The sequence below is a fragment of the Stegodyphus dumicola genome, chromosome 4 (assembly GCF_044657685.1).
Source record: "Stegodyphus dumicola isolate Sdum_Otavi_A_Nest chromosome 4, ASM4465768v1".
Taxonomy (NCBI): Eukaryota; Metazoa; Arthropoda; class Arachnida; order Araneae; family Eresidae; genus Stegodyphus; species Stegodyphus dumicola.
The window spans coordinates 242,817,185-242,838,074 of NC_140771.1; the positions used below are offsets into that span (position 1 = coordinate 242,817,185).

A 20,890-nucleotide genomic window follows, 5' to 3' on the forward strand; every position below is an offset into this window, starting at 1 on the left:
TCGCTCCATGACCATGAGCTTTAACATACGACCACGAGAAGATATCTCTTTTAAGCTGTCTCAGGTGAACAGGTCTGACGTCTTATACACTATTTGCATAATGCACAAATTCGCATACCAAGCTCAAGTTTCGCTGAGTTGATGTGTTTTGCGATACGATTGTTGCACGATCTGTATGTTGTCTACTCTGTTTATAAAGACAATCAGTACAAGAATGCACACCGCGGGATTTGAACCACAGTCCTCTCGACTGTGAATTACAAGCGACATCACTGTGCCGCGATACGGGCATGTTTATCATCCGAAAGATAATCTTTTCTCCTTTCGCTCAAGTTTCGAGACGTCACAGTTTCAGAACTCGTGAAGAAACAAATGTGCGTTTTCAGCGTTCTGTTATTAGCATTCACTTCCACAAGGTGTTTATTCGTACTAAATCGACGATACTCAACCACGCTGTAATTCAGTTTTGCTTCTTATGTTGTATCGTTTTAGAGATGGGAAGGCTAACTCCGCCGTTTTTCACCAGATGCCATTGTAAGCTATCTCATCAAGTAGCGCACAGCCACTTTACTGTACCTACACACTAATTTTATGAATATAGCTGCAGCCGTTCGACAGTTAAACGGGTGGTACTGGACTTTAGTGGGCACTCTGTATAACATCTGCGCAAATCTCTATAGTATATCTATACATAACTTTATAGTAGTTAAATTAAACATTTTTGTAGAATTCTAGAGTAGATTTCTAGTTTTCCAAAATTTGGGCTATAATTTTAAAGAAATCTGAAGGAATTTAACAATGGATTTTTTTTACACAATTCTTGTAAGATTTTATAGAATTCTAGAGAAGATTTCTGATCTAGTTCTCTAAAAATTGGGCCATTAATTCCAAAAAATTCCGAAAGAATTTAACATTGGATTTTTTTTTACAGAATTCTAGTAGGGTATTTTACAATATGATTGATACGTTTCTAATTCTTTTTTCAAGGATCTAAATTATAAGTAATACCACTTTTGACTTTTGATAGTCGAGTATCCAAGTTACTGTTAAGAATATTCCAAATTATTTAAGAATTAAGATTAACAAGTTACGGCAACCGTCTTTCTGTTTCAGGTTATACGTATTCCGTCACATACGAGACTATAAGATCTTGGTTTGTGGTGGCGACGGCACTGTGGGTTGGGTGCTACAGTGCCTAGACAATGTAGGCCAGGATTCCGAATGTCAGTCTCCTCCTTGTGCCATTTTACCTCTAGGAACGGGAAACGACCTAGCTCGAGTGCTGAGGTGGGGGCCAGGTTATACTGGAGGGGAGGAACCTTTAACAATTTTAAAAGACGTCATCGATGCCGAAGAGATAAGACTGGACAGGTATGAAACGCATGTTTGAGATAAAATTTATATTTCAGATGCTTCTATTATATATATATTTATATGCTTCCAATATAGGATGCTTCTATCATATACAGTCAAAAGTCGTTAATTCGGACACCCATAATCCGGACCTCAAAGCTAAAAACTTTCTGCGCATGCGCCGCGTTGGCACATACGCACAGACGTTTTACGCGTGCGCGTAAGACCTTGACTACTGCGCATATGCGTGTGCGCAAGTGCAGAATACGTTTTCGCATGCGCGTTTAATGTATAACGGACGGTGTAAGCTAAAATTATCTAATTATCTATTTCAGTTAATGTTAATGATTGCGTTGTTCCTTAATCTTAGAATTGGATCCCGCTTATTATTTTTTGCAGACTGTAAGAGCAATTTTATAAAAGTAAACTTGAACTTTCGATTATGTCAAATAGAATTTCCGATGCTGGAACTTCCAAAGGATCTACAAAACGAAAGTATGTTTCGATGTCCAACAAACAAAAAGTGGAATTGCTGCAAAAAATGGATAAAGATATGAAGAATGTGACCGAGAGGTTAGTGAAAACGAAAAAATTTCGATTGACAAGTTAGTCGGTATTCTCGGCATAGCAATTAACGGGACCTGAACAGTGGAACTTTGTAACTGAACAAGAAATTATGTATGTTTATAGAATTAAAGAGAAAGTATTATCACATAAAACGAAGCAACTTAAACAACTTACATTGAAAGAAATGTTTAATAAAGTAAACAAATAAATATTAGGCTTTTTTTTTTTTTTTTTTTTTTTTTTTTGTAAATTTTGATACCCTTTACATCATAATTGTTCTTTATTTCATACATTACGGTTTCATATTTTTAATTTTAGAATTTCTGCATGCAATCTTACGAGATTTAAACTGATAATCTATAATCCGGAAAAATCGATAATCCGGAATCGCCGAAGTCCCGACGAGTCCGGATTAACGACTTTTGACTGTATATTTGTTAAATGTTTTGTAATTTCGTATCTTAATTGACATAGAACTCAGGGGAACAAAATAAAAGTATATTGTAAGCATGAATAAATATACAAATAAATTAGATATAGAGATAAGAATGAGCAGTTTTAATTTATTTAATTAAATTTGCATTCTATACTACTGTTTTTATGAATATGTCTATTTTATTGTAAAGATTTCACCAAAAAGCATGTAACAAATATTTGCTTATGAAGAAATAATAATAATAAAAATAATAATAATATAAAAATTTAGAACTTTATTTACGCCTTCTAATCTGCCATTTATCTCATTTCCTGGAATTATTTTGATGTTCAGTTGATTTTTTTTTTTTGGCATCTCACATTTACTTCATATCATACAATTTGCTTGAATTTTCCGAATTGGGATTCATTAAAAATATAAAACTGTTATCATAATCAATTTTTGAACGATAAATTTAAGAAGAATGTGCTCTTACACTTATTTTTTTTTTAAACGTAAGAATATTTTCAAAGATGATTTCGGTTATTATAGATGAAAAATAAATTAACAATAGTGCTATTTAAAGCTTTAACATGGTGTAAAAATAGTGTATATTCAGTTAATTTTAGAATTAAATACAGTAAAATCTTCCTATGAGGCCATACATAGTTATCTTCTGTAGTGGTGGTCGCTTTAGAGAATATAAATACCAATGACATTAAGTACTCTTTATAATAAAAAGAACGAATGTTAAAGATACTATAACAACAAAAACCATTTCTTAAATTTGCAGGACCATAGTTTCAAAGGTTTAATAGATATTTTTCCTTCAGCTGCAGGAGTGAAAATGACAAAGGGTAAAAGTGCTGTTGCGAAAACAATAGGCAAAAAATTCGCAAAAGCAAGTAAATCTTCTCTCCTTTGATACCGGTTTCCCGAAAAAACATACATTTTCTGAAAGCTTATGTTACAAGTAGAAAATGAAATCTTAGGGGCAGAGGGCTAAGCGTTTGGAAGCTACAGGGCCCACAAAGTATAAAAAAAGTGATGGGAAAATGTCACTAAAAGTCGCTAAAATGCTCGTTTCACGTGTTTATAAGAACTAATAATATGGTAAGAAGGTGAGGGTCTAAATATAAAGGAAGAAACAATTCGTTTGAAAAGAAACATGTGACCTTGTTATTGACTTCAAACATATTCTATACAAAAGACAATCCATGTGCAATTCATCAAATAAACAGTGAGACAGGCAGAAAGACAGTTCACAATGGGCCAAAGAGATAGTCTCACACTTTGCACACTCATTATTTGTCAATGAATCGAAGCAGTAATTCATTGGCTCAATCCACATTCCAGATTCGTCGTCCAAGTATCTGCTCCTATAAAAAGCATACTTAATCAAGTTCTTAAAACGAGGAGCGCTGAATTGATATAGTGAAAAGGACTGCAGGGCCATAAAATTATCGTGATACCAAATGTGCTCCTGTGCCTCGCTAATGATTGTGGCCGTTATGTAACGAACAAAAGATTTGTAGTGTATGAAAAAATGAATATCTAGAGACTGGATCTTTTCCGTAAATCCTTCAGGTACCAGTTCTTTTTGTAGGACTTTACCATCAAGTACTTCGGAAGCAGACAACGCATGAACATGGGAGAAATACAGACGCCATTACGGAAATATGTCCATCGACTATATACACTTCACCAGTGGCGTAGCTAGGGTGGGACAAGGGGGACCTCTGTCCCCGAGCTCAGCATCCAAGGGGCGCCAAGCTGATGTGATGAAATTGCAGAATAAAATATTTTACATTCTTGGCACACAAAAAAAGAGCGCAAAAATTTCAGTTGTCCCCGGGCTCTGAATACCCTAGCTACGCCTCTGCACTTCACTGATACTTTGTGGGTTCTATAGCTTCTAAACCCTCTACCCCTAGACTTCACAGTTTTTCTACTTGTGATATAAGCTTTCAGAAAATATAAGGGTTTCCGGAAAACCGGTATCAGAGGAGAGAAGGTTTACTTGTTAGTTAAAAAGAGGAAAAAGTCCCTGGCGCCATCTGGTGGCAAGAAGTGAAACAAACTACGAAGTAATCTCTTTAAAAGTTGAAGGTAAGAATGGATTATTTGAGATTATTAACTAGAACTCGAAGATTTTTATGAACGTAAAACGCCTCTCAAGAAATCGAATTCACCACCTGAAGATGTTTTTACTTTCTTTTACAAGGAAGGAAGTATTGTAATTGCGAAAATTTTCAAGTGTCATATTTCAACGGAAATAGCCATTTCGACCACTTTCGAATCCATCTGAACGATGTTTTTGCTTGAATCTGTACGTATGAACAGAATAAAAGACTTTTTTTTTTTTTTCCAAAACGGATTGTAGAATGAATTTAAAATGGACGGATTGTAAAATGTAATAAACATTATTGAATATTATGAATTACACTGCAAAATGTAAAACGAATGAATATAAAATATATAAAAATGTAAAACGAATTTGCTTTAAAGGTGATTGGATTATGTTGTTTCTATGTGCCAGTTAAGGTTTTTTATGCCTTTAGTTAATCTGCATGCAATAACTGTAGGATTATGAACAACTTAAAAGTTTTAGTGGAGTTAACTCAGACGAGGCCATCATTTGCGTATATTTGAAACTTTTAGTAGAATAGTGAATTAAGTTAGTTTGTGCACCAAACTTCAGTGTCTTTTTACTTCCTTGTACGAAGTAAAAAGGAAGTATTGTAATCGCGAAAAGCTTCAGGCAGCATATTTCAACGAAAATATCCACTTTGACCGCTTTCGAATGCAATTTAACGATGCCTTTGCGTGATATCTATACGTAAGAACAGAATAAAAGACTCTTTTCCTCAAAAAAAAAAAAAAAAAAAAAAAAAACTGCCTTAAAATGAATTCTGAAGAGAATTTTTCGTGGCGTCTGTACGAACGTATGTACGTACGTACGTATCTTGCATAACTCAAAAACGAGTAGCCTCAGAACGTTGAAATTTTGTATAGAAGACTACTATAACATGTAGATGTGCACCTCGTATTTTGGTTTCAATCGGCCGCGCCAAACGTATATAAATATATTTATAAATATATCCACTCTGTTACCCGGCTCAGTGATCTCAGTTTCTTTACTCTTATATGTTTGTAAATTGTACATTTTTTGCTTTAAAATGATTGAATTATGTTGTTTTTATCTTCCGGTTAAAGTTTTTATGCCTTTCGTAATTCTGGAAGCAATATTTGTACAATTATCAACAATTTAAAAGCTGTTTAAGGGCGGTTACGTTTTAAATAACATGGCGGACATATTTGTTTACATTTGAAACAGCAGAATTGTAGATTTGTTGCCAATCTAGAGAGACTAAGCTTCGCAACACAAAAATAACGCCTTCGTTTATTATTGCGAATTCATGAGAAATTAAAGGAGACGAAATTAACTAACGAGTTGTGCGTAGTACATCTCATCAGGTAGGTTTACCCAAACTCCTATGCTAAATAACCTTTCGCGTAAAGTGTTTAAAATTTTGCCCGATTTTATTCCGACATTGTATTTTAAACTGAATTTTCAGCTGAACGCAAATTGAGCGTGTCAGGGGGAACGTGAACATTTGTTTGTATTAGCAACCATGTGTTTATAATCAATTTATAATATCTAGAACAGCGGTCATTTCGTATGACCGCCGGGCTTTCTAGTTTTTAATAAAAAAAAAAAAAAAAATTCTGATTTTTTTTTTGAAGATATGCCTAGAAATACATCTATTTTAAGATGACAGCAAACATTTATTAGTTTATAATTTAAATTTTTTTCGAAAAATTTATAAAAGTTACTATAAAATACAAATTTTTAAAAATAAATCAAAAAATATCTGCGAATTTTATTTGGGCTGAATCTAAATTTCGAATTGTGAAAGAAGGAATCAAGTAAGTTTTATAAAAAGAGAGATATTGATAAATATATACCAAATTCAATTAACATTGAGGAACTGAAATTTTAGAGCTCATTTTTTAAAAACTACTCGCGCGAGTTTTACAAAACTTGCTTTTGTGGCATAATGTGAGTTTTAGAATCGAAAATAAATAAATAAATAAATCGGAATGTTATTTTAGAAAATTTGACTTTTTTGACAGAATACCTATATTTGGACAATTGCTATATGTAAATCTAACATATATCCTAAGCCGCGCTTTCGAGTCATGGTAAACGTAAGTTAAATTTCGTCAATCGGCCCAGTAGAACAAAAGATATAGAAATATAGAACTGTTCCATTTTTATTTTATTTATTTATTTATTTATTTTTTTTTTTTTGGTGCATGGTGTGTATCTAGTGCTCTCATCGCTATATCATTCGGAGATGTTAGTAGTTCCAGTATAAATATATGTAATTAATTAAAAATGATGCAAACAAATTAAAGTATATATTTAAAGGAATTATGCAAAATTTTGTCACATAGAATAAAATGTTCTGCTTTAACTACTTATTATGTTTTTGCTCTTTTACTTCTTATACACTGAATGAATTTGGTTTTAACAGCAGCCACTATAATAAGCTTCAACTATTGCCGACAATAGATTGCAGTAGTTATTATTTCTGACGAACAAATTTTATTACTGAATTAGAGATAAGTGATTAATGAAATGTTTAACCTATTAAGGTGGACGGTTGTGTTCCATGTGGATGAGAAAGGAGACGACAAATCCGGACCCAACACATCTAGTTCTGAAGACAACACCGCAATCTTTGTGATGAACAATTATTTCGGTATTGGAATCGACGCATCTCTGTGTTTGGATTTTCACAACGCAAGAGAAGAAAATCCCAACAAATTTAACAGCAGGTATAGCCATTCATAATGTTTTAACACTCAAAAGAGAAATAAGGAAATAATTTTTGCCCTTATCACTGTATTATTAGATAACGAAGGATCTGTATGTACCTTTCTTCCTGGCATTGTGAGAAAATGGCGGCAACTAGAACCACCTAATTCTGAACATATATTATTTTCCACCCAAAACAAATACGTCCACCTCGAAAAACGAAATTTATTTCATATTTTGTGTCAGTGAATTTTGATAACAAACAAGGCGACTTAAAAGCAATGCGTTGCCACTCGGCAAAGTATAAAATATTGATGTTTCAAATTTAATTAAAAAAAAAAAAAAAACTCAGCAATTTCAAAGAAATGTGTTGCCACTCGGCAAAGCGTAAGATATTTGTCTTTCGAATTCAATAAAAAACCTCAGCAGTTTAAAAAAAGAAGGGAAAAAAACTGAAAGGGTTTCAGATTTCAACGGTTTCAGAAGGGTTTTATTTTAAGGTTTTTTACGCTCTCGATGAGCTCGCAGTCTACTAGTCTGCTCTACCATTCACTCCTGCTCACTATTTTTAGCCCAGAAGGGCTATTAGTCTCGAAACGGCATATTGTGGCATTTCACTATAGACGGCGAATCAGTTTTAAATTATTGGCATCAAATATTATCACCCTGTATCATATTTAAAGAAATTAAATAATGAAGAATCTGCATGAATGTATTATATTTCTCGCATTGAGAAAGAAACGACGGTGCCTAAAGCCATCAAATTCTGAATAACGTGATCCTCCACCCGCACACTGGCATCTGGAAGCCCGAATTTTGAATTTGTTTTATTATCTATTTCATATTTGGTAAAGAATTTTTGATTAACAAACTTAAAGATTTCAAAGCCCGAATTTTGAATTTGTTTTATCAATTGTTTCATACTTTGTAATACTGTAACGAATTTTTTATTAAAAAACTCAATGATTTCGAAGAGAGCAATGGCAACACTGTACGGGAAAAAAAAAAATTATCTCCAGCGCGCGAGACTGTCTACCGGAAATTCTAAAAATAAGCTGTTTTTAAATATTTTGCAACATTGCTGTTGAATTGAGTTTTATGTGGTTTAAGTGCGAAGAACATGATATTCAGTAAATAGAGGGAACACACAAAACGTTAAAAAGTCCCTTTGGACGTAATATACATTTTGAAAAAGCTTTCGGATTTTTTTCCCCGCGTCTTTTACCTTTATTATTAACCATCGTTCTCTTTGCGCTTGCGTCATATACAGTTAAGCAACAAAATCATAAAATTTTTTAACCCCCATAGCAGCATATGTTTAGAATTCCCGATTAGTTGACATATACTTTCATATTTCTTTCAGTCCTTCCTCAGTTCATCAGATCTATATTCAGTTTTCTTAGTAAGATGTGTAACAAATTTTTATTTGTCTTTTTATTATTAGCATTTTATGTGTTAACTTTATTTATTAAATATCGCGTTCTTCGCTCTTTACACCACACAAAATTCAGTTCAACAGCAATATCGCAAAACAACTTTAAAATGAGCTTCTTATCTTTAGAATTTTCGATACAGTCTCAAGCCCTGGAGATAAAAAAAATTTTATTCCGTAGTGTTGCCAATGGTCGCTTTGAAATCGTCGAGATCATTAACCAAAAATTCTTTAAAGTTTTTTTAAAAATGAAATAGATAATAAAAACATTCGAAACCCATGTTCGTGGGAAGAATTAAGTTATTCAAAATTATAGCGCGAGAAACATGCATGCATTTCTGCAGATTCTCCATTATTTAATTTCTTTAAACATACTACAGGGCGATAATATCTGGTGGCAACAATTACAAAAATGATACAAGGCATCTAAGTGTTTCCACGCAAAATGCCGTTCCGTGACTATAGTCCTAAATGGAATATTAGTTAAATGTCAGCAGATATTTATGAAAATTACACATATTAAATTATTATTAAAATAAATTACACAGACACAGAAGTGTCTCGGTGGAAAAATCAGAAAACAAATAAAGGGAAGAACTATCTATAGCGTAAATTGTAAAACAGTTTTGTATTCTCACTTCTATTCATAAATTTTTCATGCTCTTGCAGGTTTCACAATAAAGGCGTTTACGTAAAAATGGGTTTACGGAAGATGGTGAGTCGTCGCACATGGAGGGATTTCCACAAGGAAGTTCGATTGGAGGTGGATAACAAAGTCATAGACCTACCTCCTGTGGAGGGCATTATAATTCTCAATATTCTCAGGTAACGTTTATTTATTGACCTACAAAACGATACTTTGTTGTGCATTAGGTATATCCACCCGGCCTTTATTTTCGCGGCTGTTAGATGTAGACATGTACTTCTTGCAACAAAAATGTTTTAAACGATGACAATTTTCAAGTTTTGGTAATTTTAGATTAAAAAAAAAGTCAGCTATGTAAACATTTTATACGATTCCCCGTCCCTAATCCTTATATCTAGAAAAAAATTTATTCTCATAGTAAAAAATAACATGTAAAAAATATGACAGTCGCACGATAAAAATGGACTAAGATACTTCATTTTAAAGTCGGACATCATATTTAAGGGGTGTACATAAATTGAAGAGTGAAATGTTTCCATTTGTACATGATTAAAAATAAAAGTTGTGATTTAGAAAAAGTTTCAGTTGTTAATTGACGAGCATTTCTATCCAGATTATTGCGAAAATTATTATATTATTACATACTTATAAATTGTATTATATTATAATACAATTTTTACTTCCTTGTACGAAGTAAAAAGGAAGTATTGTAATCGCGAAAAGTTTCAGGCAACATAAACGAAAATATCCATTTTGACCGCTATCGAATGCAATTTAACGATATTTTTGCGTGATATCTGTACGTAAGGACAGAATAAAAGACTCTTACTGTTTTCGTCCAAAAAAATTATAAAACTGCTTTAAAATTAATTCTGAAGAGAATTTTTCGTGGCGTCTGTACGAACGTATGTACCTACGTGCGTGCGTACGTACGTATCTCGCATAACTCAAAAACGAGTAGCCTCAGAACGTTGAAATTTTGTATATAGGACAAAATGAAAATGGAATACAGATATCCCTTACTTTAATATAGTTTCTTTTGTGCCATTTTACGAATTTTATTTATTTGTACGAATGATTCGAAATAGAAACTATTCAACAGACAATAATGGCGCGACGTATCTAACAAAGTTCTGCAATAAATCTAAATTTCTGAATGTGTGATTCAGCAGTATTTCTAGCTAAATCAACATTCAATCTAGTTTAAAAGGGAATGCCAACAAATTAATCTCGTCTAGAATCCATCTAACAATACATCCGCAGCATTCAGGCTGCACCAAACAAATCGAAAGTTCCAAAGTTCACACTGTTGCCACTTAGGGTTCCCTAAATCAATGCGCTTTTACCACAAATATACACTGTTGGCCATCCAAATTGCAACACCAAGAAAGACAAGAGATATCACAACAAAATTTATTTAGTAGATAACATGTTGACCAAGTATCAAATGATTAAATTTATAGACTTCTGTGAAGTGTGGTTCCTTCCAGAATCAGTAGCAGAGTAGCCGCCATTGTTGGAGATCAGCGCTGCCACACGCCTCGGCATTGATTCAAAGAGACTTTGGATGTGCTCTTGGGGTACAGCAGACCAAGCAGCTTTGACACGTTGCTAAAGTTGATCTGGTGTGGCAGCTTGGGATGTAATCTGGGTCAATCGTTCAGCAACCATGGACCACATGTTTTCTATCGGCGAAAGATCCGAAGAGCGAGCCGGCCAGGGAAGCAATTCAATCTGGCGATTGACGAAGAACCCTTGGACAATATGTGTGCCATGTGTGGTCGCGGATTATCCTGTTGAAATATGGCTGTGGGCAAGCCGTAAAGGTAAGGAAGGACAATTGGCTCAGATGTAGCGCTGGCTGTTTAAAGTACCGGCAATGCGTACTACAAGAGTGCGAAAGTGATATCCAATACCGCCCCATACCATAATACCTGGTGCAGGACCAGTGTGGCGGTGCATAACGCAGCTGTTCAGCATCCTCTCTCCACGGTGTCTCCAGACTCGAATCCGACCATCGTGGTGTTGCAGACAGAAGCGTGACTGGTCAGTAAAGACAATTTTATTCCATTCTGCCGTCCACATCCTTCTTTCATCGCACCATTGGAGGCGGAGACGTCTGTGGTTCTGCGTCAAGGGTAGACGAAACAATGGACGTCTTGCGGACAGACCACTCTGCTGTAAACAGAGTCGAATGGTACGCGCAGACACTGGATGATGCGTTACACACTGAATGTGCTGTGCTATGGTTCGTGATGTGATTGAGCGATCCGTCACTGCCATGCGCACAATGTTCCTGTCATCACGTGAAGTGATGCACTGAGGTGGATGCGATCGAACACGTCGGTCCGTCGTACCCTCTTGCATCCAACGGTCACATAACCGCCGGGAAAAAAAAAAAAAAAAAAAAAAAAAACACAATTGCCGAACTTGAAATCGTCTAAAGCTCCAAGCCTTAAATAGCGCTTTGAAGTGGCGCCACAGGCGCGCGTGATGTGCGTCTGCGCTGAAATTCAAATCATTTGCATAGCTCACCTCCGCTAATGCATGTTGTAAATTTCATGTTATTTGCAGGTTTCCTTCAGGGTGTTGCATTTTCGTTGGCCAGCAGTGTAGTAATAATAATGTTTAGATATTTACAATGTGAAATTTTAATATTTGACTCATAATGAGGAGAAAAAAGCGTAAAATATCATTAATATTTTTCATGACACATTAAATTATCATTAATGAAACTTTTGTTCATGATAATTTCTTATGAAAACATATTCCGTTTTCTTTTTAAAAATGGTGGGTATAACTGTAAGCAACGCAAGACTTCAACGGGGAAGAAACTAGCATAAATAGAAAATAATACCATGTTTCATTGTTTCACGTGAAATAATTGAAAATAATGATTATACTACAAGCACCATAAATCGCAGATTAAACCTATTATCAGAGTACTTCTTGCCACTCTCATGACTGATTCCACAGACGTTTATTGGAATCAAAAAATATATGTTCGGAGAGGGTAACAATCTCTATCTATTAGTATTACTATAGCTATGGCTTCTACTAAGTGTCGTGTTGCCTTTCAGAGGCAGATAAAAGTGTCTATTCAAACCAGAACAGGAACTTTTCCGATTAATATTATATGAAAAAAAAATGAATGAAAGAAATATGAAAAGAAAAAGTTATTATTTACGGTGAGCGAAAAAAAATCTGAAAACCAAAAATAACCTGAACCTTTTTTTAGTGCAGTGATTGTAAAAAAACAGTTAGATTTTATCCACCAAAGGGCCTTCAGATTGAAAAGCATAACTTTAAACGTCAAAGGAACGGAGCAATTTCCAAGAATATTTTGAATGCTGGTGAAAGATTCTACGCGAGAGGGGGTAAATGTGTCAATCAAAGCATCGAGGATACAGTAGTATCTGATGTATTTCTCAATTCCTCATCGAGTTCAGCAGATAATAAACCTTGGCTTTTGAGACTGGATCTGGTACACATATATATATATAATATAAGCATAATTACCTGATGGAATATATAATATAAGCATAATTACCTGATGATATAAATGATGATGAGAGATTAATGGATGATTTTCGCCCACACAGTCTCCTATTTCTCCATCTACCAAATCTCCCAAGAAAATATTTTAACAGACCATTAAAATTCAGCCGCTCTAAGCCTTTTCATTTTGTATTTCTGAAAGCTGAGAAAAACTTCGGAAGCTCTATGTTAGTGTAATGCATATCATTTCTAATTTATCATATCATCCTTACTCTTAGTATTATTTTAGTTTTTATGTGCTGTTTGGTACGATGAGATAGTTTATCAAGCACTGGAGGTTTCAAAAATGTTTTAATCAATTTATGGTCTTCCTTTGCTTTGCGATATTTCAGCTATGGTATAAAACATACCTGTACAACTTATTTACTTCTTATCCATTAACTCCTTTGCTGTAAACTGCAAACTGTGGTTTGAAACATGAGACGAAGAGGATAAAACAAACTAAAGCAAAAATTATTTGGTAAAATGACAATAACCTCACAGTCTCTACTGAAAATTGCAAAGTTTCATATCAGTTTCATATTGTGAGGCAATTAAATAACTGGCAAAATGACGTCCTTTTTGAAAACATTCATAACATTTTAATTAAATTTAATTACCTGTTTATTTTCATTTTCATTTTTTTCTCTTCTTTGCAGTGTTATTGTTCTTTTCATTTATTTATTTTGTTAGTGCTTGTGCAAGCTTCATGGAACAAGAAGGGATGGAGCTAGAATTAAAAAATCTGATATGTACACCACATGACTTCCTTGTACGGAATATTAAATTATACGCATTTTTTCTTGCATTACATTTAAACTTATTCGATTGAATTAAACCTACTTCGCCGACAGCGCATAAACCACAATAGAATAAATGCATTCCTTAAAATTCACTTTGTTTACCATAGCGACACTCTGGCGCTAGGTTCACTTAACAGTATTATATTTCGTTCATATTATAACTCAGAATGCACAAAATTTATATCATTTAAAGAATTATCTAATCGTTGCCACATGTTCTATTCAAATACTATAATACAGCTAGAACGATGTATAAAACAAATTAAGCAAACAAAACAAAAAAAGAAACAGTTTTTCACAGACAATTGAGTATTTCTCATTCAATTAATTCAGTTTTCACTCCGCGACAAGGCAAAAATACATAAACTCAAAATATCTGCATTAAAAATTACGAAGTAAATCTGAAACGCTTATTTCCTCGAAAAAATTCCAGAAAGGATTAAGCATGATTTAAATAATAAATGAAGGCGTTATCTTTGTTGTTGCGAAGCTACGTTTCTCTAGATTGGCAACAAATCCGCTATCCTGCTGTTTCAAATGTAAACAAGAGCAATGGCCGCCATCAAAAACATTATTAGGCTTAGCAGCAATTAAACAATTTTAAAATTGTTGATAATTCTAAAAATATTGCATACAGATATACTAAAGGCATAAAAACCTTAACCGGAAGATAAGAACAACATAATTCAATCATTCTTAAAGCAAAAAATGTACAATTTACAAACATATAAGAGTGAAGAAACTGAGATTACTGAGCCGGGTAACGGAGTGGATATATATATATAAATATATTTATATACGTTTGGCGTGGCCCATTGCAACCAAAATACGAGGTGCACATCTACATGTTATAGCAGTCCTATATACAAAATTTCAACGTTCTGAGGCTACTCGTTTTTGAGTTATGCGAGATACGAACGTATACGTTCGTACAGACGCCACGAAAAATTCTCTTCAGAATTCATTTTAAACCAGTTTTATAATTTTTTTGGAGGGAAAGAGTGTTCTATTCTGTCCTTACGTACATATATCACGGAAATACATCGTTAAATTGCACTTGAAAGAGGCCAAAATGGGATATTTTCGTTGAATTATGCTGCCTGAAACTTTTCGCGATTACAATACTTCCTAATCATAATGGTATAAACATATTAATTTCGGATCCTTTCCAATAAAGAGAGAAACGCGATAAAGTCAACATTTTATAAAATAAATAAATAAATATAATAAAAAAATTATGTTTTCTGTTCAAACGTAAGTAATTACTCACAAATTAAAAACAAGAAGTTACTTTTTAGTTACTTCTTGCCTTTAATTTATGAGTAACTACTTACGTAAACCGAACTTTCATTATTTTATATTGCAGCTGGGGCTCTGGTGCAAATCCTTGGGGTCCCGAAAAAGAAGATCAATTCGCAAAGCCTACTCACTATGACGGAATGTTAGAAGTCGTTGGCGTTACAGGCGTCGTCCACATGGGACAAATTCAAAGTGGTCTGAGAAGCGCCATTCGTATCGCACAAGGAGGACATGTAAGTAACTTTCTGATTTTGAATAAAAGTCGACGAATCATCCATTTTCACTTCGTTGTCGGAATGCATACATGAATAAAATTCATCCAATTTTAGCCTAGCTTTTCATTTATCTTAAAATTTCAGCTTTTTGTGTTGAAGAGAGAAAATGAAAAACTATTCTCTACCAAGCGATCTAAATAAATGAAAAACTGCCAGACCTTATCATAATTACCAGCCTACAAAGGCTGATTTAAAATTTGTAGGTATAAGCACTGGTCCTTTGAAATGACACTCACAATATACGATCTATTTATTAGCTACAGCCATGTTCGTATATATAAAGCGAAAGTATGTCCATTTCCTTCAAGAACCTTTTGCTCTTACGATCGAAATGAAATGGTCAGGCACCATCACACGTATTACTCACATATTTCGTGGAGAATATTCCACGAAAGTATTCTGAATCATTACCAGAGAAATTTTGCCCAAGATCATCATATCACATGCATTCTTCCTCACCTGCAATACCTCCCTCTTTAAGAGCCATGTAACAGCCATTAACAGCCAAGCAATTAGGCCGCCATATAGCGTTTGTATAAGACATATTGTTTATAAACATATTGTTAAATATAATAATAGTGACTTCAAGAGCAAATATAAGCCTCCGCAGGCTCAGAAAAGCGTCAAGCATATACTTACTGTTGGAATACTGCTGTTTGTCAATCTTATTCAACGTTTTAATTTTCATTTTTTAATCAGATACCCTAATTTATATTGAATGGATATGATATTGAATGAACCGTGATATTGCTTTTGAAAAGTCACGTGCATTAATTACTAGTAAATGAGAAGACAATTGTTTTTATTTTTCTTCCTCTTTTGACATATATCACAATATGTTTTAATAGTAAAGTATGATTTAAAAACATAGCAAAAATATTTTTATTCAACATTCACCATCAGTGTATGGTGAATGTCGACATTTGCCGCGTACTGATGGCAAATATCGAAGAGGAAATATGAGGAATAAGGATACTTGGAAAATATTTCGGACATACACCAAGCGATTATGTGAATGCTGACATTCTCCAGATTTTGATCTTTCACGAGTACATGTACAAAATTAGCTACTAGAATTACTTAAAAAGTCAGGTCCAGTGGTTAGAAAACTGGATTTTTCTTTTATATAATTATATAAGAAAATTCATACAAATGTTTTTAGAATTCTAAACAAGTTTTCTTGTTTTATTTATTTATTTTTTTTTTTCTTACAAACATTTTACAGAAGCTTTAGAGAATTTAAAACCATTATTAAATCATCAGTATTTTATTCGAGGATTAAAAAGAATGAATTCAGTTTTCGCTTTCGAATAGAATTCTTTTAAATTTTGAAATGGGACAGAGAAGGGAAGAGGAGAATACAAACTTTCGGAATAGATTTTATTCTTTTCATTAAAAAATATATATATATATATATTGTTTTGGTTTTAAAAATATTTATGTAAAAATAAAGGTTTATTCTAGAAGACGGTACACACGGGATTTGATGACATTATGATGATCGGTTAACGTGATATTTATGAGCAGTAAACGAGTCATTTTGGTGTTGGCGACAGTTTTCAAAAATAGCGCCAAGCCGTACCGTATACTAGGACGTTACCAAAATATTTATTTTATTAACATTAAGAGCTAAGTTTAAAAATTAAGAAACAGTTCGCCTTATCAGAGGCTAAATATACAATAATAAACAACTTAATTTCAGGAATTAAAGTTTTATAACTTGTAGGGTTTTACTTTTATTTCACTTATTTGTATTTTTAAAACAGCTTTCCATTACTTTAAGAACTCATTTTCCTACCTAAGCTTTCTCACCAGAATAAGTTTTCAATTTTATGCTTTATGCAAAATAGGGGAGAAACTACTATTTATGCCAAGGTCTTAGAAAGACAGACTGTTCTGCCTTTCCGCAACATTGTTGTATCAGTTAAAGCTTGCTAGTTTATGGCCGTGATTATTACATGCATATTTGTCTACGCCTATGATTTTCAAATAAGAGACAACTACGCAGTTACAACTCTGTGCAGCTTAGGCTGTTTAATCTACTTCGTTTAATTTTGTATTTTAAGTTCAAGCCAAAAGTGTTGGCCTCCTGTACGCCCTGTACACTCAATATTTTGAGTTCAAATAAAAGGGTATTTTAACTCTTCTTCGGAGTTTTATTTATAATTCAACACTTATGAAATAGGCGAATAGTCGCTACTCAGTTCTACTAGGTTTTAACAGCTAAAGAACTTTACTTCAGCTAGAACATAACAGCATAAAGCTAACGTTTTGATTAATTTTGATTAAATCGAATGTTTCGATTCATTTTAATTTATGATTTAAATCGATTTTACCTTTTACAAGATTTAACTTTTGCATAAACAATACTGGGCCAAATATTGAAAAAAATGTTACATAAATTTAGAAATTAAAATATTAAGCTAGAGGGGAAAAGGCAAATATTTCCATTCAAAAATAATTCAACACTTATGAATAAAAAGTATTCATTTTTACTCTTCTCTATTCCACATAATACAACAGAAACTGAAACTTTCTTTGATTACAATTTGAAATCTTTCTAGATTTCTTCAGAAAATCATATTATAAAGACTTTATAAAATTTCTATAGAATTCTTTACTATGAAAGCTTTATAAAATTTTTAGAGAATTTTACAGAGAAACATTTCGATAAAAGTCTACCTATAAACTTCGATAGTCTCTATAAAATCTATATACGTATGTATATAAATAATTACAAAACAATTCTTTTGAAAAAAAAATATAAACATGCCTAGTATTTTCGCGCATTAAGCTGCAGAAAGATTATCATTAAAGACATAAAGTAAGAAATTTAAAACTGATTTTTCAGAAAGACCAAATATTGAAATTCATAATTAATAAATTTCAAATAATCTTATAAATGAAACAAAGAATTTTAAAAATGTTAAAACCAAAACTATTTCGAACAAACAAAACCCCATTTCAAAAAAATAATGAAATTTAAAGAAATATGAACAAAAGCAGAAGAGGAATTCAATCAACTTCAATGCTATGTACTTCGTCAGGAGGAAAGGAACATTGAAATCAATTGAAATCCCTCTTCTACGAAAATCCTTGCCTTTTTGTATTCAGAATTAGCCGATGAACCATTTCAATGTACTTTAATTATAATAGTTCACCCGAAAATTCTGGCCCTTCTTCAAAGCAAGGAAAAAACAAAATAAATTCTAATTAGAATAAACTTAAATAAAGAGAATTCTATTTTATTAAAAGAATTGAAAACGGAAGTGAAAAAACAAAATTCGTATTTTTTCGTATGATTTCTAAGAATAACTTATTTATTATTATTTTTTTCATGCATAGTTACGCATCAAACTTCATACAGAAATGCCCGTCCAAGTAGACGGTGAACCTTGGATTCAAAGTTCAGGTGAAGTCGTCGTCCTCAGATCCGCACTCAAGGTAAATAATTTATTCCGTCTTATATCCCAACTAGTAAATCCTTTTTAGTGTTAACCCGTCCTGATTATTGCACCTTGATCTATATCAGAAGCGTATGGATATTATGCATGATGTTACTTTTTTATAACTGAAAAAACTCACAACTATTTGCATATAATACATTCTCTCACTGAGAAGTTATTTTATTTTTAATATTTTTAGCGCACAATGTTTGCATTGATGATTCTTGACAATTTATGCAGCATTGCCTTTTCATATCAGCCTATTTTATTCCAAATCACCGATAATATGCATTATGTTAATGGTTGCATGTAAAAAGTCGTTACATATGTATTCGACTGAATAACGTGCTTTTGTTATTGCTTGAAATAATTACCACTTTCATACTTACTGTGATAACTGCACAATTTTTGAATTTTCATTTTCATTTCTTACATAAGACGAAAATTAAACCTTCTGTGAAACAGGGAAGCATTTCTACAACATATTATTAGAAAGACGATATTATTTTTACTACGCCATCGTTCTTCAAATTCTATTAACTTTCAGAAAACTGAACTAGCAGCAGTTTAATTTTTTGCAAGCGATAATTATTTAACCAATGAGAAATTGAGGTTACAAGAGAGCAATGAAAGGGGGAAAAAGCGAAGTATTTATTTTACATTTATCGCTAAAGTGGCGATTTTGACGATGTTTATTGATTGAATAATAAAATCTAGGAATTAACATCAAAAAGCCACAGAAGGGAAAAAAATCATACTACCGTTATCACAAAATATATATAAATATGGACTAAGGAAAAATGTTCTACATACAATTTTCATTTCATTCATAATATTAAATTCGCAAAGGCTTAAAAAAGTACAATAATATGGACATATTTCTTGGTTGTAGGACGAGCAAAAAATAGTCAAAAGATAAATCAGACACAAAAATAATTTCTGATAATCCAAATTTCGAAAACAACCAACATAAATTTTAGAAATGCGTAACAGAATCTTCTATTCCTTAAGAACTACTACATTAAAATAATACTTCTAATAATAACGCATATATTCCAATTTCTTGCCGTACATTGTAGTTAAGTTACTACACTACATTTAAGTATCCGAGAATGCAAACTCAAAGGTCGTAACGCCCAGGTTTTTGTCATTATGTGAGAAAGAAAAGATACTTCAAAGATCAATTTTACGAATGTAATAATTTTCGTTTGTAGAAAATGATTATATAGTTGGCAATAGTTATTTTAAAAACGTGCAGTGAGAGGGGAAAAAATTAACATTTTATGTAGCATAAGTGTGGTAATATTAGGCTAACTTGGAATCTAGAAAAGTTTTTTAATATAATGCACATTACATTTCAACAAAGATTACTAAAAAATAATTATGTACATGTCTGAACACACAAAACCCATTTACCGCGAATAGCAGATTGATGATAAACCCTGGATTTTTTACGACCATTTCATAGTACTTACATGTTATCCCGTACTTAGTACTTACATACATTACATAAAGTTGGCTGATCATTGAAGCAGAAAAGTTGGCGGTGATATCACCAAAGTGGCGCCGATTATTCTTACGGAATTCTCAACGCACTTCTACCTGCATCTTGCAAATAAAATAGTATTAGTCGTCTCTCTGCACATTCCATCCAATAACTGCTGTGGCAGAAATATTCGATCCGCTTTGTAAAAAGCTTTCAGTAATTTCTACGATTTAGCCACGTCCTAAGACTTTACCAAAGCTCTGAGTACAAACTTATTGTTTTGTCGGACATACCCAGCTGTTCTTTTCCCCCATTGAATAGGTGTTATTTTCCTGGAATAGAGAATATTGAATGAACAGTGCAGATATATGTGTGATTTTATAATAGCTTTTTTTAATGCAAGAAAAAATACAGCAATAACAACTAATTTATATCCTTGCTTATTGGGAATCCATCGAGGGTTTCAAAGTTACATCAAACGACTGCGCAAATGTTATGAGCACGGTAACTACACTACACAGTTAACTCTTCCCGACAACATAGTCACTGGCTCATCCTCTGCTCCAAAGCTACGTCTTCATTTCTCCCATTTCCATAAGTGAAATGACGTCATTGAGTTTGAGCTAGAGAAGAGCTTAACCTTACTGACCATTGTTATGAGTGTGGTGTGATGTCAAGCTTATTCATAACTTGCACTAAATCGTGCTGCTTGACTACAATTTCATGGTCGATGGGATAATATGTAAGTACTCATTTCTTAAAATGCTTCGTAAATTAGTGAATGCATTGCAATATGCATACACGTA

The 20,890-nt window shown here is 33.0% G+C and overlaps 1 protein-coding gene across 3 annotated transcripts in view; it reads left to right on the forward strand.

Annotated features, from left to right (window-relative positions):
* LOC118183390 (diacylglycerol kinase theta-like) overlaps positions 1–20,890 on the forward strand; it is a 232,510-nt gene that overhangs the window by 203,981 nt on the left and 7,639 nt on the right. For all 3 annotated transcript variants that reach the window (XM_085816146.1, XM_085816147.1, XM_085816148.1), the window contains exons 16-20: positions 1,114–1,371; positions 6,998–7,180; positions 9,262–9,417; positions 14,945–15,110; positions 18,498–18,596. In XM_085816146.1, the coding sequence (XP_085672272.1) occupies positions 1,114–1,371; positions 6,998–7,180; positions 9,262–9,417; positions 14,945–15,110; positions 18,498–18,596 (862 nt within the window). The remainder of the gene's footprint in view (positions 1–1,113; positions 1,372–6,997; positions 7,181–9,261; positions 9,418–14,944; positions 15,111–18,497; positions 18,597–20,890) is intronic.